Source organism: Balaenoptera borealis (genome assembly GCF_965194805.1).
Source record: "Balaenoptera borealis genome assembly, chromosome: 6".
NCBI classification, from domain to species: Eukaryota; Metazoa; Chordata; class Mammalia; order Artiodactyla; family Balaenopteridae; genus Balaenoptera; species Balaenoptera borealis.
In genome coordinates this window covers 44,391,295-44,408,961 of record NC_138863.1, presented here as the reverse complement: position 1 = coordinate 44,408,961, position 17,667 = coordinate 44,391,295, and the positions used below count along the sequence as shown (strand labels likewise).

Below are 17,667 nucleotides of genomic sequence, written 5' to 3'. Positions count from 1 at the left end.
TAAATGTACATGCTTTCAATTAAACAGAGGCCATCTAACTGAGGTGCCCTTAATGCTTTAGTAGACTGTAAGCAAACCAAAATCTAAGCCTGTAATGCCTCAAGGTTAAAAATCGAAACCTAAGGACAGCCAATCATAAATAGCCAATTAGCCTTTCCCAAATAAAGCAACTGCTTAAGCTACAGCCAATCAATATTTCCTTGCTTTGCTTCCACCTCCTCTGCATAAAAGGCTTCCCCTAAGCTCGTATCAGTAGAGCTTTTCTTACCACTTCTGGTTTGGTGCTGCCTGATTTAGATTAATGTTTGCTCAAAAAAACTATCAAAATTCTTAATATGCTTTAGTGTATCTTTTAACAACGTGTGATGACTTTGCAGTACTACTCCTGGGTATATACAGAAATGCATATCTTTGTTAACAAAAGACACAGACAAAATTGTTCATAGCAGCATTATTTCTAACAGTAAAAACCTACAAACAACCCCAAATGTCCACGAACAGTAGAAATAAATAAATAAAATGTGATATATCACACAATGGAATAACTTAAAGCAATAAAAACAAACCACTGCTACATACAACACTGGTGAACCTCACAAATACAATGCTGAGCAAAAGATAGACAGAAAACTATATGATTTTATATATAACTCAAAAACAAAATCTATGGTGTTAAAAATCAGTATATGGTTAGCCTAGGGAGAGGTAGTGACTGGGATGGGACTCAATAAGACATATCGAGTGCCTAATTTATTCTGGGTGTTCGTTATGTTTATGTTGTAAAATTTTTTCAGTTATACATTATAAACTTCCTGTACTTCAAAAAAAATGAATCCTTAAAATACATACACACTCAGAAAAAATTCACTGAATTCAAGCTCTTTAGTTTAACATAAGGCTCCTCACAGTCTGGTTCCAATCATCTTTTTGGCCGTATTTTCTGACACTTTACTCCTTGTTCCCAGCTCTGCATTCTCCTAACATTTGTCCTTTGAGTATGTGCTTTGTTCTGTCTGATATACCCTTTGCCACTTGACAACTCATTCCCATCTTTTATTCTCTGCTCAGAGGTCTCCTCTGCGAAGCCTTTAAGACTCCTTCCACCATTTTCTGGACACCCACAATAATTTGTGCAAGCCTCTAGCTTAGTAGCACTTACCATATTTTGTTTACGCGTCTATTCCACTGGATTGTGAACTCCCTCTGAGAACAGGTACTGGATTTTCATTTTTGAAACTCAGTGGCAGCACAGCACCTTACCCATTCATTCATCATACCTACCATGTGAAATGCTCTGTGACAGGTGTCTGGAAATACAGGAATAAGCAAGCTTCTCAGCAGCTTATAGTCTGCTATAGATGACACTCAATAAAGCAAAAAGACAGGAGCAGTAGAGAGAAAAGGACACATAATGGGGACAGGGACAAGCAGGTAGAGGTCTTTACGGAATAACACTGTCACTTTTACGGTGTTCAACACTAAATGTCTGAAGCTTTGTTGTGCTGTTTAAGGCTTAAAAGGGAAATATTTCTTAGCATTTGTCCTTGGGATTGAATGAAATTAAGTGGAAGGTAGAATTTAAGCCACAGTAAGTCACATCATCTGTTATTTTAAAACCAAGTGGCATAAGCCCCTGTTATATCCTGTCTGTTAAACAGGTCTTTGATTTTTTTAACTAGATTATATCAACTGTAGTTAAGAGTTATGTTTTGCTATGAATTGTGAATATTTTTTTAAATAATCATCTTATACATTATGTACTTCTATCTATAAATCTTTTCCAGAAATGTTCAGATTGACCCAAAAAAACAATAGAAACACAAAATACCTAAACGAGTTGGTCTACTTCACCGAATACTGCAGCTTCACAGACATATTTTTATTTTTAAATATTTTTTCACCATTCTGGAGGGTCATATTGTTTTAAAGAAATGGGCACTAATATTTCTTTCCTCTTATAAAAGGCTTAGAACCAGTCCAAGAAGAGTGCTTTTTGCAACCTTAAGATTTTTCCGGTAATTTCTTAAAAGCATTAACAATTAAACAAAATTGAAAAGACAGTATCTAAAGATGCAGGTACTCCTGTTTGATGATATCCTAAATGCTCATGATAGCACTTAAGGGTCACTAAGCTCCATCAGTGGACTGGGAACTGTTTTCTCTTCCTGTCTACATAAATTGATGCATTTTCCCCTTAAGGTTTATTGTGCTCTTTCCCAAAGGAACAATGCATCCATCGACACTGCCATTCAGTTACTCTTATTAATAGCAATTAACTGCACAGTGTAATAGGTACCTTCAGCAAATATAATGCCCACTTCTATAGGTCAAACTGTTTTTTAAACATAATTTGGCATATCATTTTATTTTTTAAGTAGTTAGCCTTACTGAGATGTAATTTACATATGATAAAATTCACTCATTTTAAGTGCGTAGGTCCATAAATTTTGATAGATGTATACAGTTGTACAACTACCCCACAATCAAGATATAGAACATTTCCATCACCCCAAAGAGTTCTACTTCCCTCAGTTCTATCCCGGGCAGTTGATTTGTTTTCTGGGCCTACAGTTTTGCCTTTTCCAGAATTTCATAAAAATAAAATCACACAGTAGGTAGTCCTTGTGTCTGCCTTCTTTCACTTGGCGTAATGCTTCTGAGATTCATCCAAGCTGTTTAATGTAACAGCTCATCCCTTCTTATAGTTGAGTATAATATTCCACTGTATGAATATATCACAATCTGTTTACTCATTCAATACTTATAGGGATTGGACTGTTTCCAGTTTGGGGCTATTATAAAGTTACTATGAACATGTGAGGACAAGCACCTGTGTGGACAAAAGTTTACACTTTTCTTGGGTAAATCCCCAGAAGTGGGATTGTTGGATCTTACAGTAAGTGTACATTTAACTTTATAAGAAACTGCCAAACTGCTTTCCTGCCAGCAATATGCAAGTTGTAAGTGCTCCACATCTTTACCAACACTTGGTGTTGGTACTGTCAACCTTTTAAATCTTAGCCACTCTAATGGATGCAGAGCAACATCTCACTGTGGCTTTAATTTGCCTTTTCCTAAAGATTAAAGATCTTGAGCATTTTTTCATGTGCTTCCTGGCCATTCATGTATCTTCTTCGGTGACATGTCTAGATTTCCCATTTTTAGTTGTGCTGTTTACATTTTTATATTGTATATGTGGTGGATTAAAGTCCTGTTATCAGATACACATTTTACAAATACTTCCTCCCAATCTGTTGCTTCCTCATTTTCCTGATAGTGTCTTTCAAAGAGGAAAAGTGTTTTATTATAATAAAGATTTATCAATTTTTTTCTTCTGCAGTTCCAGCTTTTTGCATTAAAAAGAAAATCTTAGCTAGCCCAAAGTCACCAAGATTTTCTCCTATGTTTTCCTTTAGAGTGGTATAGTTTTACTGCTTACATTTATGTTCGTAATACATTTTGAATTGCATATAGTGTGAAGGAGCTCAAAGCATGTCACCCCAAGATACGCCATGTTGTCATATTGATTATTTTGAGTTAAAGGCACTTGGGAAACAGTAGGTGTAAGAAGGGCACTCTGGGGGCTTCTCTGGTGGCGCAGTGGTTGAGAATCTGCCTGCCAATGCTGGGGACACGGGTTCGAGCCCTGGTCTGGGAAGATCCCAAATGCCGCGGAGCAACTAAGCCCGTGAGCCACAACTACTGAGCCTGAGCATCTGGAGCCTGTGCTCCGCAACAGGAGAGGCCGCGACAGTGAGAGGCCCGCGCACCGCGATGAAGAGTGGCCCCCACTCGCCGCAACTGGAGAAAGCCCTCGCACAGAAACGAAGACCCAACACAGCCAAATAAATAAATAAATAAATAAATAAATAAATAAATAAATAAATAAATAAATAAAAATTAAAAAAAAAAAAAAAAAAGAAGGGCACTCTGACCCTCCTTTTCTTCCTGAAAGCAGGAGATACAACCCCCATGTGAAAGGTACCCTCCCTGTGCCAGGAGGAAGGAAGCCATTCTGATCACCAGAGACAGGGAATTTGGGGCCAAGAAATCTGTACAAACGAACCTTCTTAAATTAACCCTTATCTTCCTAGTTACTTCTTTACCATTTACTACTCCTAGCCAAAAGTTATTTGTCTTGTCAATTCTTCACAAATTTATTGTTTCTTTGTCTAAAAGGTATACAAGCTTCCTGCTCTGGTCATTCCTCAGGTATTCATTCTCTTGTACAGACACCCATGTACATGTAAAAATTTAATAAAATTTGTATACTCTTCTCCTTTTAATCTGTCTTATGTCAGTCTGATTCTTAGGCCCAGCCAGAGAACCTAAGAGGATAGAGAATTTTTTCCTCCGCTACAAGGGCAAGGTAAGAGTCAATAACTTTTTTTTTTCCTTGCATATGGATATCCAATTGTTCCAGAACCATTTGTTGAAAAGACTATCTTTTCCCCACTGAATTACCTTGGGAGTTCAGAGCAAGTATTACTCTAGTATTAATTTACGCCCACTACTAAAGTGTAAATCTTCTGGCTGATGGGAATATGAACACTTCCCAGACCTGTGTGAGACTTGCTAACTGTTCACAGACTATTGCTTTCCTGTGACTCTTTCCCTGCTCTTGTGGAGTTTTACCCATAACACGTACAGATCAATATTCTGGAAACTCCTGCAGGAAGAAAGCTGAGTCAATCTTAGGGCTCTTTTGTTTGTTTCCCTTCTCTCAGGAATCACATGTGCTGCCTGCATTGTCCAAGCTCTATAAATACTTGTTTCATACGTTTTGTCCAGTTTTCTAGTTGTTTACAGAACAATTCCTGTAGCAATTTTCTTGAGTATCGGTCACTTTATTTTTAAATAGTACAGTATACAGGTAATTCTCAAAGCTTACAGAAAGATTAGTAATCTTTTAAGTTTAATTTCTCGTTTTAATACTTTGCTGCTCCTCTTTCTTAAAATCTATGCCCTGGTTATCTTTCTTAGTTCTCCTGTTTTCCCTCCAATTTTTCAGTGCATGAATTCTTTATAGAGGCCTGTCATATTCTTGTATGTTAACTTCTTCAAGTAAAAACTGAGTTTCATTTACTCTTCATGAAATGAGCATTTTAAAATAAAAAAAATACATAAATCTCACATTACTGATTAGAAAGAAGAAATCCCAAAAAATCTAATAAGAGTTTTCTAGTACTGGAAAAGGAAAGTATACGCCCTCTCTCTAAGCCTTTAACACAGCAGGATATCCTACATCAGTAACAAGAAAACACCTAAAAGACAAGTCAAAAGCAACACTGGTTTCCCTGGCCATTTGCTCAGGACCACCTTCCTGGACACTAATTTGACTCACTGCTCTCTGCTCTTGTTTCTCTGCCTCTCTTGGCCGTGGACTTCATTCCCCAGCCCTCCTAAGGACTGGTGACCCATTTAAATTCCTTCCTTGGATTAGTATCCTTGCTGAGAGTTGAGGCAAGGGAGGTCGTCTCAACCGCTTCTAGCCATGACTCCTTTGATTACTGACATCACTTGTAATTCTGGAAAAGAAATACTTCTCTCATTGGCCCTGAAGAACCTTCTTTACTTTGGCAAGCTTGCTAGTCTCATTACCAGAAAAGGGAGATTGAAACGGGAGAGCACTTCCTACAAGTCAACAACAACAACAAAAAACCCAATTAAAAAATGAGCAAAGAATTTAAACATATCTCCAAAGAAAATACAAATGGCCAATCAGCATATGCAAAGATGTTTAATATCACCAACCATTAGGGAAATGCAAATTAAAACCACAATGAGGGAATTCCCTGGTGGTCCAGTGGTTAGGACTCCACGCTTTCACTGCTAAGGGCATGGGTTCAATCTCTGGTAAGGGAACTAAGATCCCACAAGCCGCGTGGCGTGGCCAAAAAACAAAAACAAAAAAAACACACAATAAGCTATCACCCCCCCAGCCATTAGGATGGCTATTTTTAAAAAAAAAAAAGACAGAAAATAACAAGCGTTGGCAAGGATGCAGAAAAACTGGAACCTCTGTGCACTGCTGTCGGTGGGAACATAAAATGGTGCACCTGCTATGGAGAAGAGTGTGGAAGTCCTCAACACATTAAAAATAGAATTACCATGTGATGCAGCAATTCCACTTCTGAGTATGTATTCAAAGAATTAAAAGCAGATATTTGTAAACCCATGTTCACAGCAGCAATATTAACAAGACCTAAAAGGTAGAAGCAACCTAAATGCCCATCAACAGATGGATGGATAAATAAAATGTGGCATAAACATACAATGGAATATTATTGAGCCTTAAAAAAGGAATGAAATTCTGGTACCTGCTACAACATGGGTGAAACCTGAAACGTCATGGTTAAGTGAAATAAGCTAGTCACAATAGGAAAAATGCTGTATGATTCCACTTATGCAAGCTGTCCACTGTAGTCAAATCCACAGAAAAGGAAAGCAGAATGGTGGTTGCCAGAGACTGGGAGGAGAAGGAAATGGGGAGTTATTGTTTAATGGGTATAAAGTTTCAGTTATGCAAGTTGAAAATATTCTGGAGATTGACTGCACAACAACGTGAATATACTTAACAATACTGAACTATACACTTTAAAATGGTTCAGATGTTAAGTTTTACATTACATGTATTTGACCCCACAACTAAACACACACACACACACACACACACACACACACACGTGAGAATACCGCAATGGGAGTCTTTGGTTAAGGTTTCTCTAGTATAAGCTACCCATCAGGGCATTTAAATAGCCCATTAGCTTACATGGATTGCTTGGCACCATGAACAACCTATACCAAAAGAGTGATTAAAAGGAGATTTGATGAATTCCAACCCACAGCATTATTTAAAAAAAGAAAAAAAAAAGTGTATTGGAACTTAGGAGGAAAATCTAAGAAAGGACATTGGAAGCCATAAAATAAGGTACTACGAAAATTCCATCAGTTGTAAAGATGGAACTTCTTTACAACTTCCCCATATTTGTCAGTTTTTTTAGCCCGTATGTTATCCTATAGTGATTGGCAGTTAAAAATCTAAAGAAAGGATTTAAGAAAAACTGTATGTTTTTATTTAATGATAAGCAAGTATGTTGAAAAGATTATGTTCTTCCCCATGGACAATCCTAGAGAGAAAGGAACCCCTAAGACATGGAGTAGATGGCTGCAACTTCAAACATCAATACAGACTAGATCATTGGGACCTGCAGAAGGAAGACAGGAATCCCTGAAGAGTCCACAGGGTCAGGAGCAATCCTTGAGGTTTATTGACACAAGTGTTAGAATCTTCTTTAAAAGTTGTTCAAACATGTGATCTGCAAACCTGTCACTGAAGCACTAACAACTATCTTCTCCTTCAGGGTTGTTTCTTGGTTTGTGTTTCTGGCTGACATAATTAAAAGAAGCCCTATACCTAAGGCTCTGTCAGGGACGCCTCAGTGGGAATTTCTGATCCCCACATCATGTTACTCCCAGCAGATACTAATACCGAGGAGCCACATTCATTCAACAGAGCAGGTCAACTGAATAAAAATGAAAATCGGTCCTTCCAGTGAGGGTGCTTATGCTGATCCTAGCTGTGATGGGTGGCTTGCCAAGTACCCTCTTCTGACTGCAGAATAAACATATCGCCAGAGAAATGGGAGGAAAACTGGAAGACCATCTGAGTCCTAGCCCTCAGTTCTGGGGTAGGCCAGTGGTTTTAAAATAATATGGTTAGTTGCTTATCTGTACTGCTTTTATACTATTCAATATATAGCCTATGAGGTAATGTGCTGCATGACTATTTTCAAATGAAATTGCTAAGTGCATACTTAAACCTATTGCTGAAAAAACAAACAAACACAAACAGGAATGCTGGTTTCTATATTGCTCTGAAAACAAGAGAACCAACTTTCAAGTCAGAATCCTTGAAATATAAAATGATTATCTACATTTATGCAAACATTCCTGAAAACTGTTAACAGTAACATTACTTTTGTGAGTTAGGGAAATATATAGCTGGTCTACTTACTCTAATTTATGCCTATCCTTGAAAGTTAATAGAATTCCAATACTAAATAAGATCCTAAGAGACAAATTAATATTCCCTTAAGAATGAGGAAATGTTTTCATCTTCACAGGTAAGATTTAATTTAAATTTTTTGTCAGTAAGTTACCTGACAACTGAAATGCTATAACTATACCTGTAAATTGAAAAATACTATCAGATAAAGAGAAACCACCTTTTCTTTCTAGTATAAGGAAACATACATTTTCTTTCCTTTGTCTAGAAGTGTAAAGTACCCCAAGTTTCACAGTCACATGATAGTTCCATGAATGTCAGTATCCAATATGCACTCATTTACACAAAAACAGCTTTTCTTCTGCTGTTACCAGTTGAGTCATGTTGAAGAAAGATCAAAGTGTACCTAACACTGAGAAACACTGCTTAGGGCTTGGCTATGGCTGTAGATGGAGCCTATTGTTAGTTTAGAAAGGATCACTTTCTTATGAAACCTACTGCTAAAAAGACCATATACTGATGTGTTGCACATTAAATAGAACTTACAGACTAATGTCACAACTGCAATATATTATAAGGTGACTGTTCTCCATTGATCCAACCCTTCTAATAAAAACATCCCTGAACATTTCTCCCTCAAGACAAGGAGGACTACTGGAGATGAAGCATGCTTATGAAGTCCTTCTCTGTTATAGTCAAAGGACCTAAAAACAGCTTAGCTTTGTTATCAATATCCAGCAGGTAGACAAGGCATTTGGGTTTAGGTAAAGGTTTTGTGGAACTACTTTCTGGAGCTCAGCTGAGTTCAGGAAAAAAACTGTGCAGTGGGCTACGTCACCATCACAGAGTTCTGATGTGCAGTGGGCTACGTCACCATCACGGAGCTCTGACACCCCTCAGAGGCCTCCCTATCACAAGAATTCACCACTCTTTTGGCAGAAACAATCTCTACATTACCTTCAACTGCTCTAGGGCAAAAGATGAACCATCTTGCTGTAAATTTTCAATAATCTGTTCCATAGTATTGGCTGAGAACCAACTATGAAAAAAAAGGGAAACATAAGATTTCAACAATGTGCAAGCGATTTCTTCTTTCCATGATAGCAATGAGTCTAAACACAGGCTTCCCCTAAACCCTATTTCAATAATGAAAAAATTTCCAACCTATATTACAGGATGATGAAATAGAACATTGTTTCTCTGGGTATTTGCAGTCTACCTTCACTAACGGGAAATAAAGCCTACATTTTCTCTTCTGCTTTCTTGCATCTATTATACATAATAAGTAAATCATGTCTTAACTGTCAAAAACTGATGCTTATAAAATGTAATGATAGTTGCCTTATTTTCCAACAGTTTCCCTCCTCTTGTGTTTAAGTCAGTCTGTCAGTCTCTCAAATCATTGCACAAAACCTTTTGCTGATCAGCTTGATAAGACCTTCAGAGAAGATGACTTTACAATGATAAAAGATAAGTTAATTCAATTGTTATTTTCTAGACTCTCTTCCCCATTAAAGAAATGTTTTGCACTAAAATGAATCAGCATGATAGATTACTTAAATACAATGAGTTTATTTCCCCCTGAAGGAGTGGGCAGGAAGCTACTTTCAAAGGTAACTAAAAAAAACATTGCGTTATCTGATCTCAGAATTTGTACATTATCAAACACAGCACAATTACAGTGTTAGTAAATTCAATTTAATATAGTCTTTCCAAAGGAACAGATATAATTGACACCTCTCTTTAAGTACCTGTTTATTTTGTCCATGTGTTCCTCAAGTATAAAAGACTTGTCTTGATCAATCTTGGACTGTTTGAAAATAAAAATCCTTAATTAATTTGAAGCAACTCAAATCTTAAAAATTCTTAAAATTTTCACCATATTTAATGATATATTTTGTGGCAGATTGTAACTTTCACTCAAATTACATCCAGTCTCATAAATAACTATTACCATATGTTCAAAATTCAGACACTATGTATTACTCCAGACTAGCTCTTAAAACTATCAACAGCAAAAAATGTTCTTGTATTTTTATTTGTATGCCATTATATATGATTATGTTATCATTAAAGTGTGTCAATGAATTTAAGGATTTCAAGGGACCTGAGATGTCATCCTGCCCCAATTTCTGTCTGATATAGAAATCCCTACCACATCCCCGATTATCCCCACAGCACTGACCTCAAGGGGAAAAAAAACACTACCTCAGAAAAGAACTCATAAGTGCTTGAACAACTATAATTAGGATTAAAAAAAAAATTTTTTTTGAACCAAAAATCAGCCCTCTCGTGCTTATAGTTCTAGTTAGTCCCCCTTGAGTTAATCTCTTCTCACACAGTGCAGTTTTGAGTCCCCTCACAATCCAGGTCCTTCTTATGTACAAATTCCAGTTTATCAAGGTCATTCTTAAAGTGTGGTACATGTACCTTAGCTGCAGGTGTGGCTGAATCATAGCAAAGTACAACAAGGTTCCGCATACCCTTGTTTTGGATACAATGCTTTAAACAACAGGACTAACTCTAGGTTAGTTTTGGGGCAGTCCTATTATGCTGTGCTTTACACTGGGCAGTTAAAACTTTTTTTAAAACTGGTGCCATTGTAGGCTACATTTCTCCCATCCTGTACTTATGAATTTGGTACCTTGGACTGCAATACAATTATCTCTATTGCGATACTGTGATTTAAAATAAAAAATATGTATTTGGTCTTCGTCCATATATTTGGTCTTTTGTTCCAGGCTCACAGCTCCCAAAAACCCATGAAAATTCCTAAGTAGATCACCTTTTGTTATAATATTTGGTCTTTTGTCTTCGGTTCCTGAAATAAAGGTGAAATGGCTGTCTTTTGTTATTCACAACAAGCCCCTTTCAATCACACCTTTGTTTATGTTACTGAGGTGACTATAGGAAAAGCCCTAAGGATGGGGGCTGGTTGCCAGGGGAACCAACCAAGGGAAGTTGCAGTCCCATACTCCACTATCTAATCCCACACCTCCCCGTCTCCACCTCCAGTGAGGGGAAAAGGGCTGGAGATTGAGTTCGATCACCAATGTCAATGATTTAATCAATCATGCCTATATAATGAAGCTGTCATAAAAACTCCAAAGGATGGGGTTTGGAGGGTTTCTAGGTTAATGAACATGCAGGGAGAGTGAGTAGTTCACCCCAACTTCATGGGGACAGAAGCCCCTGGGCTTGAGGCCCCTCTGGACCTCACCCTATGTATCTCTTCATCAAGCTGTGCATTCATATCCTTCATAATAAACCAATAAATGTTGTGTTTCCCTGAGATCTGTGAGTCATTCTAGCAAATTATCAAACCCAAGGAGGGGGTCATGAGAACCCCAATTTATTGCCAGTCAGTGAGAAGTACAGGTGACAACCTGGGATTTGTGACTGGTGTGTAAAGCAGGGTCCATCTTGTGGGACTGGGCCCATTAAGTTGTGGGATCTGATGCGAACCTCAGGTAGACAGTGTCAGCATTGAAAGGAATCATAAGACACCCAGCTTGTGTCCTGGAGAATTGCCTGATGTGTGGAAAACCAACACGTCTGGAGTCAGGAGTGTTGTGAATGTGGTAGTAGTGAGAAGGAAAGGAAAACACATGGAGTGTTTCCCCACACATTTATCAAATTTCACATTTTTACTATTAAACAGATCACTCTGAACTTGAAGTGGTTTTTTTTTTCACCAACATGTTTACCTAATTTAACTTAGTTTCTTAGTTTCAAATCAGTCTGATCAAAACACCATCAACATTCTCATCCAAATCACTGAGGAAAACACTGACTAAGAGAAGGCCAAGATGGCTTCACTTACAGACTAATACCCAAACATTTAACAGAACTCCTTGGGAAGGCGCTTCAACCCCCCACCCGCTATAATCCATCCCGTGTTTACCCAATTTGACAACGTAAGAGGCTGTCAGATGCTTTGACAAAATCTGATGAAATGCTCACATGCTCTGTATTCATATTCATACACTAACTATTCAGGGCCTGTGAATCTGTACTCATGTTCTTCAGTTCCGGGTAATTTGGGGGGGTGGGTACCATTTCTCTAAATATTTCCTCTCCTCTGTTACAAATTCCTAACAGGTTTGGACCTCCTGGAATAAGACCTAATTCTCTTTTCTCTCCATTTTCCACCTTATTATCCTCTTTTGAGTCTTCCTCATCCATCAATTTTAATCTAATCTGTTGTGAGGTTTTCCCCTATTTCACTGTCACATTTTAAATTTTTTTATTCTTTAACTATTTCTCTTCGTAACATCTGTTCTTATTTCACAGATGAAATATTTTCCTCTTATCTGAAGATTAAAAAAAACAACCAAACCTATAATTGTTAGGGTTCCTCCTTCTCCTTGCATTGCCTACTTCCTTCAAGTACATTTTTTATTTTAGCCAATCTCCGGTTTTTAATGCCTGGCAATCCTTGTTATTCTATGTGAAGCATTAAAATTAGGAAGCTTTGTGTGTAATGTCAATTGCAATTATGGGACTGTCAATTGTCTGATGCATTATGAGATGATCAGGCCTGGATGTTTTTTTCATTAGAGGGGTGCTCGAATGTCAATAGCTACAGGTTTTCTTTTGCTTCTAATGAACTGCTTGGGAGTGGGATGGTGCTACTGACTAAATGTTTGTGTCCCCACAAAATTCATGTTGAAATCTTAATCCCAATGTGATAGTATCTGGGGGTGAGGCCTTTGGGAGGTAATTAAGTCAAAAGGATGGAGCCCTCAGGATGGGATTAATGCCCTTATAAGCAGAGACCTGAGAGAGCTCACTTTCTCTCTTTGCTGTGTGAGGATACAGCAGGAAGGCATCCATCTGCAAAATAGGAAGAGGTCCCTCACCAGGAACGTAATAGGCTGGCACCTTGATCTTGGACCTTCCAGCCTCCAGAACTGTGAGAAATTTCTGTTGTTTAAGCCACCAAGTCTACGGTATTTTTGTTATGGCTGCCCAAACTTAGATAGATGGTACGTAAGAGTTCTGGAAACCAACTAGGAGAAGAGGCCAGAATTCTTCCCATTTAATATGTTCTGCCTCTTTTCAGTAGAGCACCTCACCTATCCCTGCCCTTAGCCAGCGAGGCCTGTCAGAGGGAGCTGGTACCCTACAAAGAGTCTACAGAAAGAACTGGCTTACTTCTTATTGGCTTCCCCCACTGAGTTCAGTGTTCTCGGGTCTAAAGTAGTTGCCCTCATCATTCCACTTTCAAGCTTCCAAAATCCTGACATCTCATGCCTGCCACTGTCTCCTTTTCTGTTCTATTTCTCTTTGTGGATTCCTGCCTTTCTTATTCCTTTACTACAATTTTAGTGGGGTTTCAGGAGGGAGCATATATGGCATCTATCATGTTAAATAGAAGTCATGTAGCATTTTTATAGATTCTTGGCTCTTAAAAGAGAATTTAAGTTAGACAACAAAAGGAATTAAAAGAAAACACTGCAATGTATGTTATTATTATATTTAGATATAGACCAGAGTTTCACTTTAGCAGCTCCACAAATAGCATCAACACTGAACCACCATTACACAAATGTCACAGTGTGTTGTAAAAAGCCCTTGCAAGGGCCAATCACAAGGCTATGCACTGAAATTCACCAGCAATGAGAAAACAAGCTGTGTAGTTGCATGTAAAGAAGTCACCTTCTCAGATGGCCATCCAAATGATTGTGAAGCACTGATACTCCCAACAAGCTTTAAAGTAAATAAATCCCAGCACATTTATTTATATCCACAAACTATAATATTCACCAACTGCTAATTTTTCAGTCACTTCCCCTTCCCCATGAATTAAAATCTGAGGTTAGAATACTGACAAGATTACCTTTGCATGGTAAGTTTCTAAGACATCTGCAATATTTTCTTTTGAAGGAGATTTCAGGGCTAACAAATCTTCTTCTAACATGCCCAACTACAGGGGGGGAAAAAGGAAAACATTTATAACACCACAGCAACACAGAATTTTTTTTCTTTAGAAATCTTATATTCTTTTTAAAAATCCTTGTCTTAAAATTATGATGCTCTCCCTTCAGCTGAGTCAATGAAGGCAATTTTCACTGAAGTTGAAGGCACACACATTCCCACAAAGTAAATGCTGTCTTGCAAGGAATGGATAAAGACGAAAGAAATTGAAGAGGAGAAATAGAGACATTCATCTTTGTTTCCCTCTGGCTACTGAGCACTTGAAATGTAGTGTTGCAACTAAAGATCCCAATTATAAATTTTATTTTAATTAATTTTAACGAAAATTGCCACATGTGACTAATGGCTACTATAGTCAATAATACAGCCACACTTAACTCTTGTATGGCTATTAACATAACTGACACCATCTTGGGCCCAGACAGTTCCTCCTGTCCTCGCACTGACCCTACCCAGGGCTGTACTGTGTGGTAAGTCACTTCTCTGTCATCAAGGGCTTTGTATCAATAGTTAATAGACATCATTTAATACTCATTAGGACCAAGTGGCCTCCATGCTCTGTTAGTCCCCAAACAATGATGAAGACTCTCACTGATGTATTCCCAGTGCCCAAGAGATGAGTTACCCATTCATAAATCCCAGTTTAGGAATGCATGTCCTGTTTCCAAGCACACATCTCCATACCCGAAGGTCAACTATAAAACTATCCCAGTGGCCCCTCAGCAGTGCAGAGTGCAGTTGCGAATGCTGCCAGATCACTGTCCCAATGCCACCCTGAGCATAAGTCACCCTGTAACAAACTGATCCACTGATTATATGGAGCCGCCTGCTTCATTTTTTGGTCTCAAGATACCTTCTCAGTTCGGTGGGCACTTTTCGTTCCCTCTGTCCTCCAACAGCTTTCCCCCTATATCCCTCACATACCTCTTCCCACACTCAGCCAAACGGACTTTTTACTGTTTCTAAAACACAGCTAATGCTTTCCTACCCCTATGGGGCTTGCTCATTAAAGTCTCCTCTATCCAGAAAAACTTCTCCTGACAATACTTATCTTAAGGCCCAGATGAACTGCAACCTCTATGAGAAAACGTCGAGTCCTTTCTTATAAACAAGCTCTTCCTTCAATGGATTCAATCCGTTGAATCCTTTCTTTGTATTCTGTTTGTACACTTACCATACTTTACTCTGTCAGATGATACAGATGGTTTTTTATCTTTTGTACCCACCTCTAGCCCCATTCCCAACGTGTATTATTCATTTCTGTTATCCACCACAGGCCCTGTAAATGGTAGTCTATGCACTGCATATATTACTGGGCAATCTGACTAAGAGAGGAAAGGGTTGTGGATCAGCTCTCTCCCCTATCCTTAACCAAATTCCACTATAATCAAGGGTGTCCCTCCAGAGCAAATAATGGAGTACCCATGTTTGCTTCCTGTTACAGCTCAAGGGAAGAATGAGACAGCCACCTACTCAATGTGACCAAGGATGCCCATAAAGATCTAAAAAAGAGAAAGATATGAAAATGCAGGCAAATGTGATGGAAGGCCCTCGTAACAGTGTAAGGGGACAACTTTGAACTTTGTATACTTCATACATTTTAATAGCATTCCTTCCCCTATCCCATAACACCCCTCCCTCAAGATCAGAAATCCATGGGTTTCCTGGGAAACTGACTTTACCCCACAGTTCAAGGGATGGAGCACATTAGCTAGGATATAGATTAGCCAGTGTATTCCACCCACCCATGTGGTTCAGGCACAAACCAGTCCAATAAGACTGAGCTAAGCCAGCTGAAGCAGAAAAATCCCAAATCTCTTGCTGGGAATTCTGAGGCAAAACCACCTTGAACTGGGCCTTCTGTTACATTTAACACAATGACTTTCAACTGCTATGATAAAACTGCCATCCTCACTTTGGAGATGGGAAAACTGGGGCTAAAGAGGCTAAATTCAAGCTAGGATTTAAAACCAGGCTGTCCATCTGCACATCCTTTGCCACTGTGCTATCCTGGGCTAAGAAAACTGACCATGCTGTTTAAGAAAAATTTTTTAAGACAAAGGTAAGTAATATGTGTCCCTTACAACAGATACCCTTCAGAAGAGTTTTTAAGACCATATTTTATAAACTTTTAAATGCACTAGGGAAACTAACAAAAGAATCTTTCAAAAATATCTTTATAAAAGCCTATCTTTTTATACATAAATTCAGATTTTTATATATTAGACTTTCTTAAAATATTACTTTTTTTTTTACACAGACTATAATTATTCATTAAAAAATATTCACTGAAGGTACCAGGCAAAACAGCCCTGGATCCAGATATAATTATTTCCATTTTGCATATGAGGAAATGAGGATTGGAGAGCTTAAGCACCTTCCCCAGGGTCACACAGCTTTAAGGGTACATGTAGGGTTCAGACCCATGTAGACCAAAGCCTGTAATCTCAACCACTCATACTGCCTCCCCATGCAGTATGAGCTATTCCAAACAACACAAAATGCAATCATCCAAGTAATTACCTTTTCAGAATCTACAAAGTGTGTAGCAATTCCTGCTGCATACACATCTCTTCCTTTCAGCCTGAATCCTGTTAATGCAAGGAAGCACCCAAGTTTTCCTTGAAGTCGTGGCAAGAAATAACCTCCACCCACATCAGGGAATAGCCCTGTAATTAAAAACAAAAAAAAAGACAATGATTCAAATGAAAAAGATAAATTCAGCTCTCTTTACTTGAGATCAAAGAGCCATTTTTCTCTGGAGTCTGAATCTACAGTAAAAACATTATTACTATACCACAGTACTACAATGTACTATACAATGCAATCAATGTCACAAAAGACTTGCCATAAATTGTGCTAACTTAATTGGGGTATTTTTCAAATTTTTCATGTTTCATTTCTATAGAAGTCAATAAAGGATATGACGGCACAATGTTCTGGATATAACTACTTGATAAATATTACTTAAATTTCTCATCTCTACTACTACTTTTTAAGAGTCTCCAATGTAGGTAAAGACTGAAAAAATATGCTCTTTCCAAATGATAAGCACAGGAAAAAATATATGTAATCTAAGGCTATTATGTGATAAATTATTATTATCATTTAATCAATGTCCAAACAGTCAATTATCTAATATTCAAGATACTTAAAAGTGATGTGATAACCATTAGTCCTACTACTAAATGAACAAGTTTATACCTAATTAAATCACTTGCACTTACTCTTTTCTTAACCATGAGTATTTTTAAAATTCCCTTACTCTCTCTACTGGCAACAACTAAAAATAGCATATATGCAAATACTTGCCAGTACACTACTTTTTGGTGTTTAAGAGCTCCTTAAACAATTGTGACCCTCTAGGTTTATAATCCACCTATCTATTTGAAAATTGCTTCAATTAATTCAGATAAAAATACAAGCATTCAAATTCTTTCCAGTTCTACTTGTCAAAAAGTTCCTAGGGCTTCCCTGGTGGCACAGTGGTTAAGAATCCACCTGTCAATGCAGGGGACATGGGTTCGAGCCCTGGCCCGGGAAGATCCCACATGCCGCGGAGCAACTAAGCCCGTGCGCCATAACTACTGAGCCTGCGCTCTAGAGCCCGCGTGCCACAACTACTGAAGCCCGTGTGCCTAGAGCCCGTGCTCCGCGACAATAGAAGCCACCGCAATGGGAAGCCCGCACACTGCAATGAAGAGTAGCCCCTGCTCGCC

The 17,667-nt window shown here is 38.2% G+C and overlaps 1 protein-coding gene across 4 annotated transcripts in view; it reads right to left on the bottom strand.

Moving 5' to 3' along the window:
- The window catches only part of HIBCH (3-hydroxyisobutyryl-CoA hydrolase), a 107,452-nt gene that overhangs the window by 13,818 nt on the left and 75,967 nt on the right, over positions 1–17,667 (bottom strand). For 3 of the 4 annotated variants that reach the window (XM_082397387.1, XM_082397386.1, XM_082397388.1), the window contains exons 8-11: positions 16,472–16,617; positions 13,851–13,937; positions 9,760–9,818; positions 8,966–9,047 (exon numbers count right to left, since the gene is read on the bottom strand). In XM_082397387.1, the coding sequence (XP_082253513.1) occupies positions 8,966–9,047; positions 9,760–9,818; positions 13,851–13,937; positions 16,472–16,617 (374 nt within the window). The remainder of the gene's footprint in view (positions 1–8,965; positions 9,048–9,759; positions 9,819–13,850; positions 13,938–16,471; positions 16,618–17,667) is intronic. The other variant, XM_082397389.1, reaches the window with a different exon arrangement.